Source organism: Dendroctonus ponderosae, unplaced genomic scaffold (genome assembly GCF_020466585.1).
Source record: "Dendroctonus ponderosae isolate FM_Combo_2020 unplaced genomic scaffold, Dpon_F_20191213v2 Dpon_F_20191213_1, whole genome shotgun sequence".
Taxonomy (NCBI): Eukaryota; Metazoa; Arthropoda; class Insecta; order Coleoptera; family Curculionidae; genus Dendroctonus; species Dendroctonus ponderosae.
In genome coordinates, this window is record NW_026017110.1 from 39290558 (window position 1) to 39307234 (window position 16677).

At 32.6% G+C, this 16677-nt stretch overlaps 1 protein-coding gene across 1 annotated transcript in view; it reads left to right on the forward strand.

Annotated features, from left to right (window-relative positions):
- The first annotated feature begins 6334 nt into the window (after nt 1-6334).
- Nucleotides 6335-16677, forward strand: part of LOC125502344 — an 18300-nt gene continuing 7957 nt past the window's right edge. Inside the window, exon 1 of the mRNA XM_048661329.1 lies at nt 6335-6801. Within this exon, the coding sequence (XP_048517286.1) occupies nt 6706-6801 (96 nt within the window). The 5' untranslated portion in view covers nt 6335-6705. The remainder of the gene's footprint in view (nt 6802-16677) is intronic.

Here is a 16677-nt window from a genome sequence, read left to right on the forward strand (position 1 = left end):
AAACATGCAAGTTTAGAGGCTAATTGCGCGGTTTAGAAGTATTTCCTTATAATTTAAAACATATCTACGCGTAGATCATGATGTTCTGTTAGAATTTCTGAAAACTGTTTTCCAAAATTCGCAGCGGGTAGTGTACAGCATCGATTTCTGTGGAACCCAGTAGCTGTCAAAACTTTCACATTTTTACGAATAACTCGGAAATCGTAAATTTTTCAGGTAAAACGTTTGACACAAACTTAACTTAAATTTTGACGACAAATCTGAAAATGAATGAGAAAAGGGGCGGTTCCATTTAAAAAACCAAAGTTGGTAACTACCACACGTTTATGATACACCCCGTATATTGGAAAGTAATTTTAAAATGTGGACCTTTTAAACATGAAAAATTTTCGTAGGACGTATTTTCTTGTAAAGTTCATATTTACTGAGATATCGCACTTTGACGCACTAATGAGCAACCCTGTATATCGGAAAACGGTTTTTAATTACACCTAGTTAAGCACACCTAGTTTATTAACAGAGTGGTCGTCAAAAAATCAACTTATTGGTCTTGAAATTATATTTTTTCCTCTCGAACTCATTTTCTAAATCTTTTCAAAATATTGAAGCTAAAACTTCCCAGTCTACTTCAAAAAAAAATTAAAAAACCGGGTTGCATGTATGAACCACATATTTCAAAGTAAACGTCACTGAAAGTATGAGAGACTTGCAGATTTAGGAAGCAATTCGGAGTTAAAAAAAGCACTCTTTTGACCAATTAGAAATATGCCAAACTTTTTATTTTTTTTAATTGCGGCCCTCTAGAAATTTAATCTAATTCTTATTAAAACGGACTAACAAAAACCAAATGGGGCTAGAAAACTCTTGCAACCGATTAAAAATCGCTATAACCAATCATAATTTATCCACAACCAAATCTAGAACAAATTTGACTCTATAATGTTCATTTTGTTGAGCAGTTTATTTCAGTTTATTTTTCATCATCTGCATGTTAGTAAATATTCGTTGTAACAAACAACTCAACTCTGTTTGGAGCACCTGAGACTTAATTGTTCGCAACTGATCTGCTGAACGTTGTGTGGCATTTGAGAAGACTATCTACACTTGTTCAATTTTTTGTTTGTATATTCTCATTAAGCTACACCAATAAAATACATAAAAATTTCGTCTTGATATAATTAATCTGGAAAATGCATTTCGAGTGAGAACATGTGTTTAAAAGAGAAAAGCAGGTCAACTTTCTTGAGTAGACCATAAGAAACCTTTGAAATGAACTAAAACGTATTACAAGAGTGCGCGCAGTCAGTCTCGTTCTAATTCAAAATATAGGTGCTTTTGGATCTTCATTGATTAAATGTAAATTTAGAAACAACGATTTGTGCTAAACAGAGCTGTTATCTGTTTTACTACAAATCAAAGTATTATTGACAAATTTAGTTGTCTGGAAAGTTTTGAATCTGCCTGTATAAATAAACAAATATATGTATAATATTATTGATACTAATTAATATATTAATTCTTACATCACTACGTTTTCTCCAAACTTTTTATTCCTGATTCCTTCCTTATGTCTTAATAATTTTAGTGTTTCAGTGTATTATAATTTTAGAGTGTTTTGGTCATTGTATGACAGGCTAAGCCAAAAACCAATATGACCGTTTTTTAAAAACCTGAAATTTTAAAATGTTATAATAATTCATGCATTACTGGACAAAATGTTTCAACAATTTGTTGTTTTAGACTATGGTGGAAAAACACCGAAACCTTATTTAAGGAATTAATAATTTGTGATGTCGAAATAGATGAGTGAAACACAGGAAAATATATATTTATTTATATTTTATTATTAAAATTGGAAATACAGTCAAAGAAAACTTACATGATGAATCGAAATGCTTGGGAATAGAGCATTATGGATCAGAGCAGCTAATGATTTTCAAAACATTTTTTGTATCTAAATTACATACATATTTTCTAATAGATGAGTTTGAAGCAAGATTTTTTCGCAGAGAGTGGGAACAAAAGTAGTAAAGGAAAGTACCAGGCAAATAACAGCTAGTAATGACGGTTCAGTTGATAATCTAAAGGAAATTGCTTGGATTGTAACATTTGGAACGAGCTCAATAACAAAATCACCACTCTCACATACAGACAGATTAAAATGGCTTCAATAAATAGCAATATATTTTTCGTTATGCAAATAAATGCTTTTCAAATATTATAAATGATCGATAAAATGAAAATTGAAAAGGAAGTCTTTTTCTCCTTTTTCCTCTTGTAATAGGGTTATCCCCTGTGTATACTGCATCTTATGCCTCTTGTGATCTGGACGTCCAGCTCTTTCGCCATTTTTTGGCGGTCTTCCAGATGGTCGGGATGTAATGGGTTTTGTGTTCGTGCCCATCTTGCTATCCGGGCCGAGTACATTCTAGCGACATGTTACTCCCAGCATCGTGCTCTCACCCACCTCAACTATGTCCTGCACCTCAAGTTCCGCTCTAATAATGTGCTTCCGCATTCTATCCTCCAGCGTTACTCTGCTACTGTTCTCGTTACTTTCATTTCCGTTGTTTGGTCCCACGTTTAATCCTTGGTACCTGAATTGTATAAGGATGAAACTTAAATCTTCTATATTTTCTCGATTCAGTGGTTTTCTTCATTTTCATCTACTGCATTGTTTCTGCACACTTTTATATATGCCACTGATCGTAAAAGTTCTGCAGACTCTTTCGATCTTGAAATCTTTCTTTCCAAATCGTTACGCATACAATTTAGATACAAGTAGCCAATTTTCCAAACTTCCACCTACATATGATGAGAATTTTATAAATTCTCTTTTCTGTGGAAGAAATTCTCAGTGTTCCCTTAATAATTAGCAAACAACTTCAGGAGTTTGCATAAAATGTGAGTTTCCATTAAGGTTTATCATTTGTCTAACAAATCGCAATTACGATTTGATCTTACAAACTTTTTCAAAAAAGATTATGCGTTTCACCCGAATATGTAAAAACATACAGGGTGGCTCGCCGGGAACCGGCGCAATCGATGTCTCGCAAACTGTAATTAGGATAAATTTAAAAATTGGAGAGGGTGCTAAAGATTTTGGGGGCAAGCGATCCAAATTATTTTCAAGATTGACACACATCCGTTTATACCGGAAGTATGTATCAACTTGCTTCTTTTAAATGGAACACCCTATATTAATATATAGGGTGTTCCATTTAAAAGAATTACAGTTGTGAATTCTGCTCCAAATTGTAAATATATTGCATGTATAACATCCTATACCTAAGTCTAACCGTTTTTGATATATTTGAAATTTTATGTAAAAAATTACAGTTGCAGCCACTCGAATAATTATTAATTTTTCCTATAAGGGAATATGGTCTACTTAATTTGAGTCGCATTTCTTGTTGAAAAGAACTTACTTTAATGGAATTTGCAAAAAATGTGATAATTATTAATACTAAGTGTTAAAAAAATAAGTTTCAAAAAAACGTTGAGAAAACCGCCCAAAATCATTTTTTTCAAATACCACATTTTTGATGATTTTATATTATTCAGTATTAATAATAAGGCGAAGTTTGGGAAAGCTGTCTATTCCAAAACTGTTTAGTTTTCGAAATATTGTCAATTTAATGTATTCATATGGCTATTTTGTCGCAACTTATTTTAAATCTCTCAAGTCACTCTTAGTTGTCATGACGAAAGTGTCCATTTTTAATACAATCAAATGCCAAAGGAATGCTTTCAGCTGTCAATTAACCTTTGAAAATAATTAATAATTATTTCCGGACGCTTAAATTATACAAACGAAGATTATTTAAACGTATTTATTATTTATGGAGAACGTGCTAAGTTTTTGATATTTTAAAACAATTTTAATAAAAATAAAGTTTAGATTAAGCCGTAAAAGCATCCTGGTAGTACTGCCAAAGCTTAAATATCATACAGGGTGAGTTTTTTAAAGTGTTACAAGGCTATATCTTAGAAACGGTTTCAAATATATTGTACTGTGGATTACCGGGTATCAAACTCTTTCTTCAAATTCCAACTTTTATTCAACTCGGTATAACTGTAAATACGGAACAGGAACAAACTAACTTCAAAATGAACGTCAACTTCACAAACAATAACAATAACAAACGGAAAACTCGCTCTTCAGACTCGCGGGGTTTAGCCTCTTCTCCAGTCCAGGTGCGAAATTGCCCGCTTGTCAGTGTCATATTTTGACAGTAAATGGGGCGCAAATGGGACTCCCATTTACTGAAATTCCATGAATTTCGATCCCTCCATTCCAAACGTGAGTAGGTACCCCAGGCCATTTCCGTTACAATATTTATAAAATTTTGGGAAAATAAGAAATAGGTACGGGGACGTATTTTAACATATGTTTTATTATTCTACTCAACCGCCCTCTGTGAGAGGTAAGGGCAACATTAAAATTTTAATAGGAATGATATATTTGTTATTGTGAAATTGAAGATCACCATAAGAAACTATGTATGTGTAGAGATTGTTATGTCATTTGATCACTTAGTTCCAGAATTTTATGACGTGCAATATAAATAAAAAAAAATTAATTTATTAAGTTATGGCCCGACTAATAGTAATCAAATATGTTTCAGGAGATGTTCAAAATGCCTGCCTTCAACTTCCAATCACTATACTAATCTATTTGTTAAAGAATTTTGAAATTTTTGACAATTTGAAAAAACTACTAACTTAAACATATTTAGTTGTATTGAAATTCAATAAAATTTAAATTATCGATAATTGTTTAACAAGATGAGTAAACCATGCAAAATGTTTGTACACATACGTAGTTTTTCATGTAGAATCAAATTTCAGAATCAAAAATATATCATTCTATTAAAAATTGCAAAGTTGCCTTTGCCTCTCAAAGAGGGCGCTTGAGTAGAATAGTCAAAAATATGTTAAAACATGTCCCCCTACCTACCTATTACTTTCCAAAGTTTGTATAAATATATTGCGATCTGTTTCTGAGGTATAGCCTTGTAACATCAGTTCTCAAAATATCAGTAATTGAACTAATCAATAGCTTCCTAACAAGCAATAACATAAGATTGTAGAGTACAAGACTCCTATAGTTTTTCGTTTTAGCACCAATCCACCTGTTCTCCCTGTAAATGTGTGAAAATGACTGATGTGTCCTATATGTGTGTAGCTGTGTTGTTCATCTTGGGCCAGATATAACACCCATAGCAAGCAAAAAGAAACAAGAAGACTGAAAAGATACACCAAGCAAACATAAACCAAAAAAAAAAAAAAACACTATAATATTACTGTTAGTGAGTAAGACTTTAGAGGATCAGGGGCACAAGCCCGCTTACTGGACCTCTTACGTGACGAGCTGGCAAAATACCCCTAGTTGGTTGTGCCAAAAAAAACCCCAAAGAAGAAGAAGAAGCCTTGTAACACTTTAGAAAACTCACCCTGTATATAAGCATGATATATAAGCTGTGGTACTGCCATCATTTTTTTAGCGTGAGTAACTACTGAAGTGATTCACTTCACCTTATAGAAATTTTTGCCTTTTTATTTTGACTTAAGAATTTAATACCGCAATCAAATATGTATAGAATATTCCATAAAAAAAATCATCAAATATTACCTATATTTAGAGGATTGCGTCTTTAGCTTCAGTTTTGATCAAAACTCGAGTTTTAAAGTATACCAGCCTGTTTTCGCATTGGTTAATAATAAATAAATATAAATACATCAAACATTCATATTTCGTGAGTTTTCAAGTAGCATTTTGCTTATTTCATTTTAAATTCTAAGATGATCTGATTAAATGTCATATGATTGCTCAATTACATTAAAGCAAATTTTTGTTGGGTCAATTTTTGCATTTTTAAAGCATTTTAAAATAAAATACTTTTCTAGTGGAATTTCAAATAAGTGTTTGATAATAGTAAAAATTGTTGTAATTGTTATAATCCCACTTAATGTGCAAATTGCACAGGGTTGTTGATTCAATATTGACAACCCTCTAGAATGTATCTTTTTTAATTTAGGGAATACAGTATTTGATTCAAATGAAGTGTTGGTATGGAATAAGGGATTTAACTAGTTAATTGTTAAAACGAGTTTTCTCTCTAATATGTCGATTTGTAAAAAAAATCGACATTCTTCTCGATGCAATACATTCCAAGTAAACTATGCGTTATCTAGAGGGAGGTGACCGAGGACCAACCCAATTCCTAAATACAATAGCTCAACGAATACCGTAAGTTTTATGCACCGGTCATCTTTCCCTGCTAATGCCATTTAAACTCCATGTAACTTGGGTCGTTGCGTGACGGGTTTGGGAATCTAGTGGTAAGAAGAGAGAGGGGCACGGTAACCGTTCAGACTGTTGGTGAGACCAAGCCATGACCAAGCTCGAAATTCTTCATAACAGACGTATTTAGCTTACCGTACGTGCCATGTTGTAGCGTGCTTTCGGGTGAACGTTCCTTTATCATCGAGCTTTTAATAAAGGCGCAATTGCTGCAATTAGTGGGTTGCTGATGTGGGTTAATGTGCAGTGTTTCTATTAAGAGTTTTATTAGATCATTGCCAGTCAAGGGCCGTCCATTTGTGGAGTTTAATGCATTTGTATACAGAAGTGTCCTTTCTGCAAGTAAATACATACTTTCCAAACACCAGTGATTACAGCTGAGGAATATTTGATTTCCGATGCGGTACTACAGCCTGGCTCCGAGCAATGCGCCTGCAGAGACAAAACCGTCTCGCTTTACATCTTATGCAGATTTGGGATTAACGGAAAATAAGGTAAAATTCATTGGATTTTAAGAGTTTTTACATCCCAAGCACTTGAATTTTTTTTAAGCTAATGAGTTTATGACTGGAATACCAGTTATCATTTACCTAGTAGCTACAACCGCGCTAAAAATAACTAGGCTATGGTCATGTAGGTTATTAATAGTTGTAGTAGAAAATTTGCATTTATCTTTTTTTTTCTATATAGGTATCTTCTGCACGACTAAACCTCTAATGATATAAATAATCCATGTACCTATATATTATTTACTTAATAATGCAACTCTGAATTGGTTCTAAACCCGATTTTGCTCAATAACATAATGCTACAATGCAAGTAAGTAACATTAGGAACAATGCAATTTGATAATAAATGCATTATGAAATTGAAACAACAAAGAACTTCTTATGCTAATTCGATTTGAACGGCTAAATTCCCATTAAATATTCAAAAGGTGTCTGATCTAAGTCCATTATATTATTGTGTATGTAATATGTATATTTATGTGACCAACTCACAGTCACATGATAGTCAATGTTGCATTTGATTACATCCATACTCATGAAATACATTTGACCTAATTCTGTTATTTAAAGGTGGTTTTATACAGAATTCTATTTTAGTCTTAAATTTACCAATACTGTGCTGTGTATGTGTTTAAATTATATTTCAGCTTTATTAATTCTCACTATAATATACAGCACAATTGTTCACAAAGCTAAGACTAAATGTTTCAGACGAAAATTTAATTTTTTATAAATCCACCACCGTAAATGGTGTTATGTTGATGTGTTGATTAATATAAAATGATGATAATCGGGTGAATAGAACAAATACAAGTGGTTTTTAAGTATTTTAAGTAAAGCACTTTAAGATGTGAAATGAGCAGGTAAATTTAACGTTTTGCTTCAACTCGGAACACAGAATGATCTTACCTACCTATTAAACATAAAACTGATATGTTATGAAAATTATTATTTATTGTTTTCTACTTCATCAACATATATTAGTTCAGCGCGCAAAATGTTTTTGATTCCCATTACAATTAATCTTGTTTAAAAGCTTCGAGATTTCGCCACCAATAGTCGAAGTCCGTAGAATACCTACGTGAAAGTTCACCTGGTCACCAATCACGAGCGAGCGGTTGCAAATCAGCTGTGCGGACCTCAGATTAATGTATTCGGTGAAGACTGATAAAAGAAAATGAATTCGGTCGGACAAAGCCAACTTTGTCCGGTAGTGCGCGTAAATACAGTGCCGTCATTTTAGTATGTTCTACTTTTAAAAGGAGGCATTTGTTGATGCGATCTTTCAAATGACAGATTATCGAATTTTTAGGCCAATTTCTAAGTATGTTAAAAATGCCAAGTTTCTAATGCCGTATTTACAAACTCAATGGAGATTCTTCTAATAGCACACTCAATACTGAACGTCCATTGAAAACCCCAATTTTTTCCTGGTTTCAAAAATCGTTAATCTCTTAAAATCAATTCGTTATTAATACAAATAAGTAATCAAATGAATTTCGTTTAGATCCGAGATAGTGTCTTGAGTACAGGGTGTTTTCTCATAAGCTGACAGCCCCTAGATTGTTTTAAAATAAAAATTTAAAATTGACATAAAGTCTTTTAATGAAACACCCTATATATTTTTAGTCAGGTTGATTGGATTTTTTTCCTGTTTTCAGAAATATATATACATATTGCCTAGATTTGTATTAGCCGTTTTTCCTATATTATGTTTTAAAAATTATAAATACCAACAAATCAAAGTAGCATTGAAATTCGACACGGCGCTCCCTCCACCCCTAACGTTCGCCCAGTAACACTATTTTTTGTTGATATCTGGATTGGGTTCTATCCAATGACCTCCAAATAGCCCCGACATAATGCCTCTTGATTCTTTTGTCTGGGGTTATTTAAATAATATTGTGTATGAGACTCGAGTTAGACGCCTTAAAATATTAATCATTTCCAATAAATTCAAAACATTATAGATAAAATTCAAGTAGATTATAGAGCATGTCTAGCGTTAAACGGAGGTCATATACAAAATCAGTGATTTAAATGATTTTGTTTTTATTTATTTATTTCATTTGAAATTCATATTTGTAGTTATAAATTCCGTTAAGTTCTGTTTGGATAGTTTTTTGTTTAATTTCAGGCTACTTTAATTTATTGCTATTAAAATGTTTAAAACATAGTTCAGAAAAAATGTCTTTGTTCAGAACAAATCTAGGCATATGTAAGTATGTATGGGAAAAAAATTGAATTTATAAGTTATTTAGTTATTCCGAAAAATAATGAAAAACGAATTTATTAAATATTAACAACAGAAGAACAAGACCGAATTTTAAACATATTTTATTATAACATTATTCTTATACGTATGTACCTATACACAAAATTTCGGAAAAGCAAAAAGCACATTACAAGCACCCAAGAATTATGTTCCTTATATGGGGATAAAGATTTAGAGATAGGTGGTGTCAAAATTGATTTAAAAAAATACACCCGAATGATTGGGGCCAGTTTGGAAGATTTGTCGCATCCACCATATAGCCCTGATCCTTCGCATTCGGCCTGCCATTTATTTTGGTCAAATAAAACTACTAAATTGTTTAAATACGATGTGTCACCAGGAATTAATTATTATTTATTTTGTGATCGGATTTATAAGCATCATTACATTTAACCTCAAGTTAATCTATCTAGTGAAGTATTTGCATAAATATGGTTAAAATCCGCCGCGTTCATAATAGTTAATGCGTGGTGAACAGTTTTATTAAACTTACCATAAGTAAACAAACCTTGAGCACAGGGAAACCAAACCGCTCATAATGTTTTATGTATGTATACCTACAGAGTGTTTCAAGTTTAACCTTGATAACTCCAGGCATCGAGATGATGTTAGAATAATGCCCCTACATGATTTTATAGTCTCTACATATTTTTTTTCTTAAATCTCATCGCTTCAGAGATAGATGTATAAGTATGATTTTTTCTCGTAAATATTGAACGTCGATACGAATTCTGCACAAACGGCAGCTTACACAAATCGTCTAATATTTTATTAACTATCTCAAAATACACAACACAATGTGTGCAAATACACAAAAAAAATTGTGCAAAATTATCACAAAATACAGTGTGTGCAAATTATTGAAATAATTTTTTTTTTAATTCAAATTTTGTAACATGGAAACACAAAAAGGCACATAACATTTACTTGTAGCAAAGCTGGATGACTTAATAATCATACTAAGATCATTGTTATAGTAAGATCACTAGGAGTATTTGCTTTTCAAATTTTAGTTCAATCGGACAAGTGGTTTAAAATGTATGAGGGAAAAGCAAAAAAGATGTTCGGTATTCCAACACCCTGAAGGTGAAAAGTCATTATTCTAACCTGTTGTCGAGTTTAAACCTGAATCACTTTAAATACGTGGTATATTCTTATGTAGTGGTTATTAAAGAACATTTTCTACCAATAGTTGGTCTTATTCAAGTTTTCTGCGAAATAATGGATGTAGGTAATATAAGAGGGAACATAGATAGGCATTGGGGTTAAATTAATCAGCTTCACTTGATATTTAATAGTAACGAATATGCAGAATACCTGCAATGGTTTTTCTGATGCAATAAATTAATTATTTACACGGTATCGAAAATGAATTAAAATGGTAGACGGTAATTCCAAAATGTTGTTTAATAGGCAGTTCAGGTCATGGAAAAAAAGTTGAATATTTGAACCAAACACAAATATTTCAAGTACCTACCTCATGTTTTTTTATTATGGTAAACAGTGCATTTTGTTTAACAATCTTAAAATAAGTACATACTTAATCAAGATATTTTAGGTTTGCTGGAATAACTCAGCTATAGTATTTTATCGTATCAAGATCGGACCTGTAAACGACGACTACTAGCAGCATTCGTAGTTTCTACAAATGCATGCAAATTTTAATCGATATTCTATAACGAGGTTTCTAGTCAGGGTTTAGCAAGTCCTATATTAGCTTAAAACCGCAAATCTAAATAACAAAGAGGTTATGTGGCTGTGTGTTCATGAACTTATCAAATGGTTCTTCTTTCCCATATCCCGGTGTTTCATAACTGATTATTGCGCCATTAATTGCTTAATTATTGTTGGCCTTCTAATAATAAAATAATTGTGGTTTCTAAATGCATTCATTATATTATAAAAATCAGAATAAATTGCTATCATTCGAGATATTAAACGAGAAAGTGGCTGGTAAAGTCCGGGAACTATAATGATATTTTGCATATAAAGCAATTTAAAATTCACATCTTGAATATGAAAAATGTTAAATATCTATCAGTTGCGAAAAAAATTTGAAAGTATAACTGGATTGACATCTGTTGGGTGGAAAAGGAACAATGTTTATATTAAAAGAAACAAAACATCAGTCAAAGTTTCTTCTTTGTCGATTAGAACAGGTATCGAAAAGCAATACCATTAAGGTAAAAAGGGTACAAGAAGTAGGCAGTAATAAAATGCAATGTCAGCAAGGGGAAGACTAAAAAATGATTTTTTAAACTTTTTTGATTTAAAACATTTTTATAGCCAATAGCTCTGTGTAAACAAACCTACTTACAGAGCTACATAGTGGTTAAAGTTTGTTTCTGCTTTAATAAGAGTATATGGTTAAATCGTTTTATTTGGAAGTAAGTAAGTAGTTGCTGTTGATAGCAAACAAAGATTGCCAATCATTGAAAACTAATAACACATAATATTAATTGATTTCAAGCCGTTATTGAGAATAGCTGGGTATCCTCGTTTTATTGACAGACCTTCGAATATACTCGATGTATATTTTCACATATTTTATTGCGGTCACGGTCACACTCAGTACCTGATACAATGATGTTACAAACGTTGATCTTTGATTTTTATCAGCAGTGTATAAACTAAGTCTTTTAACAAAAAAGAACGTATTTAACAATAGGATATAAATCAGAACACGTACTTATGAGGTCACATATAGACTTGGATCAATGCACTTATATCAAAGTTCTAGATTCAAACCATACGAGTTTTAAGAGCGCTGGTGCCCCAACAAACATATACCCTATAACAGACCTTATACACAGCGTAAGTTTAACTTAATAAAGCTGGATTTTTGTGAGCAATTCAGACAAAGCGCTTTCCGGAAATTTTTGATGCGCCAATAAAACCGACTCTCAAATAATCTCAAACCACATTCATTCTTTCAAGACCGATACTGACACTTAGACTGAATTAGTGCCTACGAGATTTTATTTATCACTTGGAACCTGATTATTGTGGAAGTTCATTACGACACTTATAGTAAAACCATTGCAGCAGAGAGACAAACAATTGATCGTTCAGCACAGTTATCTGCAGAATCCATTGCCTTAAAGTTAAAATACTATAAGGTAACTTTTGCACCTGAATGGAAGGTCAATTGGCCGAACATATCAAACAGGAAACTACGCACCACAAGCCTTTCTTTTGCTCATAGATTTTTCTGTATATAGATAGCATCAGGTAAAAGATCTAACTTGAGATACTACAAAAAAATTATCTATATGCATATTTATACCTAGTCTGAAATCGGATTGGCGGTTATACAGGACGAGCCAGTTTATAGCAGCATGACTTTAACGGTCGATGAATTTTAAGGCAAAAATATCATACAAACGCACATAAGTATATTGAGAACGGGTTCATGTTTCAGATACAAGATGGCAAGGTTAGCACTTTTTTTAATTCGCGCGAATCTTAAGACAGTATTTTAAGATTTCGGTGAATTATTCTTAAAAAATGAAAATAAACTGTTAACTTTGACACCCTGTATCTCAACAACGAAGCAGTTTTCAGTATATAGGGTGTCCCTGAAATGAGTGTACAACTCTTAACCACAAATGTCTTAACCTAAAAGAAGGCGATCTAACCAAACTAACCGATATCCAATGTTATTGGATATTAATTGTTGTTATTATTATTATTATATTGGAACCAACATTTGTTACATAAGTTGACGTGTTTTGACGTGAGCGTGATCTTTTTCTAATACGTGAGAATTTTAAAAATGACGCTTGGTTTGTTAATCAATGTTGGTATTTTGGTTACCCTTTGACAAATAATACAAATTTTCTCTAGTAGCTCATTTCCGTATCAACCTTTTTTTCCTCTTGTAAAATTTTTATTTGACCTACAGTTTTTGTACAAATAATTATTTACAGTACATTGCAGGTCACCATTCTCGTGAATTTTTATGTTTGCAAATGTGTTATACTTGCATAGAAACAGTATTTGACTTAACTTAAACAAATTACTTCGTAAATTTGACAAACATTTCATAATTTGTACTGTTTTTGGTGTTGAACGAAGTTGGAAAATAAATTGATTGGAAGAGGCAACGATGCACCCATAAAGTACAGCTTAATTTTTTGTAAAGAAATGATTTGTGCTCGGAAAAACGGTCAATTTTTGAACGTGAATTATTTAAAATTAATATGTTCTATGTTTTTTTATTTCGTTTTGAATAATTAAAAATCTGAATTGGAGAACGTCATAATTAATTGTTTGTACAGAAACTGTAGGTCTGACGAAAATTTTACAAGAGGCAAAAAAGTTTCAAAAGAAAAGCAGCTAGTAGCAGGAAAATTATAATATTTGCACAGGGGGTAACAAAAATACAAACATTTATTAACAAACTTAGCGTCTTTTTTATGATTCTCATTCGCACAAATTAAAAAAATTACGCTCACGTCAACTTATCTAGCAAGTGCACAATTTAATAAATTTACAATTAAAAATAACAATTTCGAACACAGTGGAAGAATCTGAAGAGACTGGATCGCTTACTGATATTGTAAGGCCTGTGCATCATCGCAACATTCGTTCAGCTAAAAATATTGCTGTTGTTGCTCAAAGTGTGGAGGAAGACCCGAATTCGTCGATACCCCGACGTGCTCAACATTTCGGCTTGTCTTACGGCTCATTGTGGCGAATTTTGCAATTGGATTTGAAGCTTCATCCGTACAAAGTCCAACTGTCTCAAGCACTGAAGCCTCAAGACCAAGGCGTTGATGATGATTTTTCGAACCAATTTTTCTTCAGCGATGAGGCTCATTTTTCGCTCGGTGGTTACGTGAATAAACAGAACAGCCGTATATGGCTCTCGAAACCCTCAGATGAACGCAGAAAGGCTTTTGCATCCTGAAAAAGTGACCGTATGGTGTGCATTATGGTCCAGTGGTGTTATTGGCCCGTATTTTTTGGAAAATCATCAAAGAAGAGCCATAACAGTAAATTCTGAGCGCTGTGGACGCATGTTAACGGATTATCTTTGGAGAGAAATTGAAGATTATGATCATGATCAAGACATGTGGTTCCAGCAGGATGGGGCAACGAGCCACACAACACTGGCAGTTAGAGCCCTATTGCAAGATACATTTCCAGGACGCATAATTTCGAGATTGAGTGATACGCCAACAATCCTCAAACTCTTGAGCAACTGAAAGTCAATATTCGGGAAGTTATGACCAAGATATTGCCGGTTAAGTGCCGAAAAGTCATTCAAAATTACCTGAAAACGTACGAGGTCTGTAGGAGGTCCCGTGGAGGACATTTAAATGATTATGTTTTTCACGTATAATAGCAAGGTTTAATCTTTATATTCAATTAAAATTTTCGTCTCCAACTGAATATTTTGTGTGTTTTTTTACTTTACTTTCCCAAGCATAAAATGGATAACCCGTTACATTCATTTCAGAGACACCCTGTATGTTTATATTATATTTTCATCTTAAAATTTGATTTTCTAACCGTTCAGTATTTCAAATCGATTACCCATGCAAGTATTTTAACCACAAAGTTTATAACATCTTACAATACTAAACATATTATGGGTCTAAAAATAAAGACGGAAACGCTGATAGGAAATGAGAGTCGTAACATTTATCACCGACAGAATTCGAATAACGTTATACGTGACAGTCATAGAAAATAACATATTATGCTTTTAGTGTCTCCGTGAAAAATTGCTTTTAGTATCTTATCAACCATTCTTTCAAAACCATAGCTAATAATTTTCATTTATAGTCAATGTTATTTAAAACCATTTGACGCATTCTTAATACAAAAGAAGCATTTGTAAATTATTATTGATTGATTCGCACTGACAATGTGAACTTATCAGTGGAATAATCTAGGGCCGTCACAAATTATTTGGACGACCTTGTGACATAATAACAAACAAAAGGGACTATTTTTCCAAGGGTAAATTTTTATATTATTCGTGCTGAGCTTTAATAAAAACTGCAACGACAAAAACTCCAACAATATTTGATTAAAAACCGTTTAATCACTAAATAATATCATAAACCTACAAATACAAATTTCTAAATCTAATTTACAAAAATAAACTTACCTTTAGCTTAAAATTAATAATAGAATTGACTAAGAGTGAACGAAAAAGGTTCTGTTAATTATTTATATTTCAACTACTTTCAATAAGAGAAAAGGTGTCAAAATTAGTGTCTAGTTCGTTAGTTGTTGGTTCACTGACGGTTCAAAACAACGGTATTGGAACCAGTTGTACATTTAGTGACAACTACACGCTACCGTCAGTTATTGACGGTGAAAACGTTGCCTCGAAAGGGAAATCAAGTTTAAAAAACTCACAGGTTTGGAACCAAGCAGCCTGTTGTCTCTCAGCCCCCAGAGGAATTTGCTTGGTTGACCTTTTTTAATTGATCCAGACGAACAAGCCCTGTTGAATTTGCCACTTTGCTACAGTCGGGTACTGCACGAATTTTTAGTCGAAAAGACCTTCAGGACGTCGGGGTAGTGGGTTGGTTGGAACTAGTTATGGTTCCAATCACTAAGACACTGAGCCCTTTATCGCACAATAATCAAAAATCCAATATAGGGGCCCGTGTCAAATTAGACCACGGGTAAACATGAAAACAATGTTAGAGTGCACGCTAGTGCCTGTGGGAGCGATGCTTCGCGTTCGATTTTCGGGTGCGGACTGGAATTTCTTCCCTTACCCGCCTGGTCCCTGGTCGGGCACTTAAAAAAGGTCTTCGCTGAGAAGATCAACGAAACAGGCGGTTTTCATGGGTTTGTTTTTATAGGGGGAATTCGCATAGGTAACCATGTATGACTTAAATTAAATGAACATGAAGCAACCCAATTATTTTGATTTAGTAAAATTAGTGCGCTTTCTTTAATTTTACGTTTTTTTGTGGATTGTTCTTTAGTTAAAATTGTGGAATTATTCCATTGAATTTTAAGGCAATTATCAAATGCATGTTGACAAATGTGTGATTTATGATATTCTCTGTTTTTTATGTATGATTGGTGTTCTTTGAGTCTTTTGTATAATGGTCTTGAGGCTTCTGCTATATAAAATTTATTGCATTCGCAAGGAATTTTATTAATTACATTTTTTGTCTTTTCAATTATATCATGAGGTTTTGTTACTGAAATTTTACTTCTAATTGTATTTTTTTCCAATTGTAGTTTTGAAGATAGTCCTAATATTAAATTTTTTACCTACTCGTTTCCTGGAATAAATGGAATGAAAAGGTTCGTAATAGGTTTATTTTGACTTTGTTTTGTTTGTGGGAATTCAATTTCGTTAAAAAAATTTTTAAATAAAAGAATTTGGATAATTATTTAAATTTAGAATTTCTTTTATAAATTGTTTTTCTTTGGAAAAATGAGATTGATAATTATATTAAAATAGCTATCGAAACGTCAAGGTAATTTTTCTAATTAATTTCTCTACTAACATACTAATTGGAATTTTCTCTTACAGCTTGAGCCTAAGTGTGTCGCAGGATACCCTCTAGGTGATAGTTCTTGATTACTTTTTGATAAATAATTCG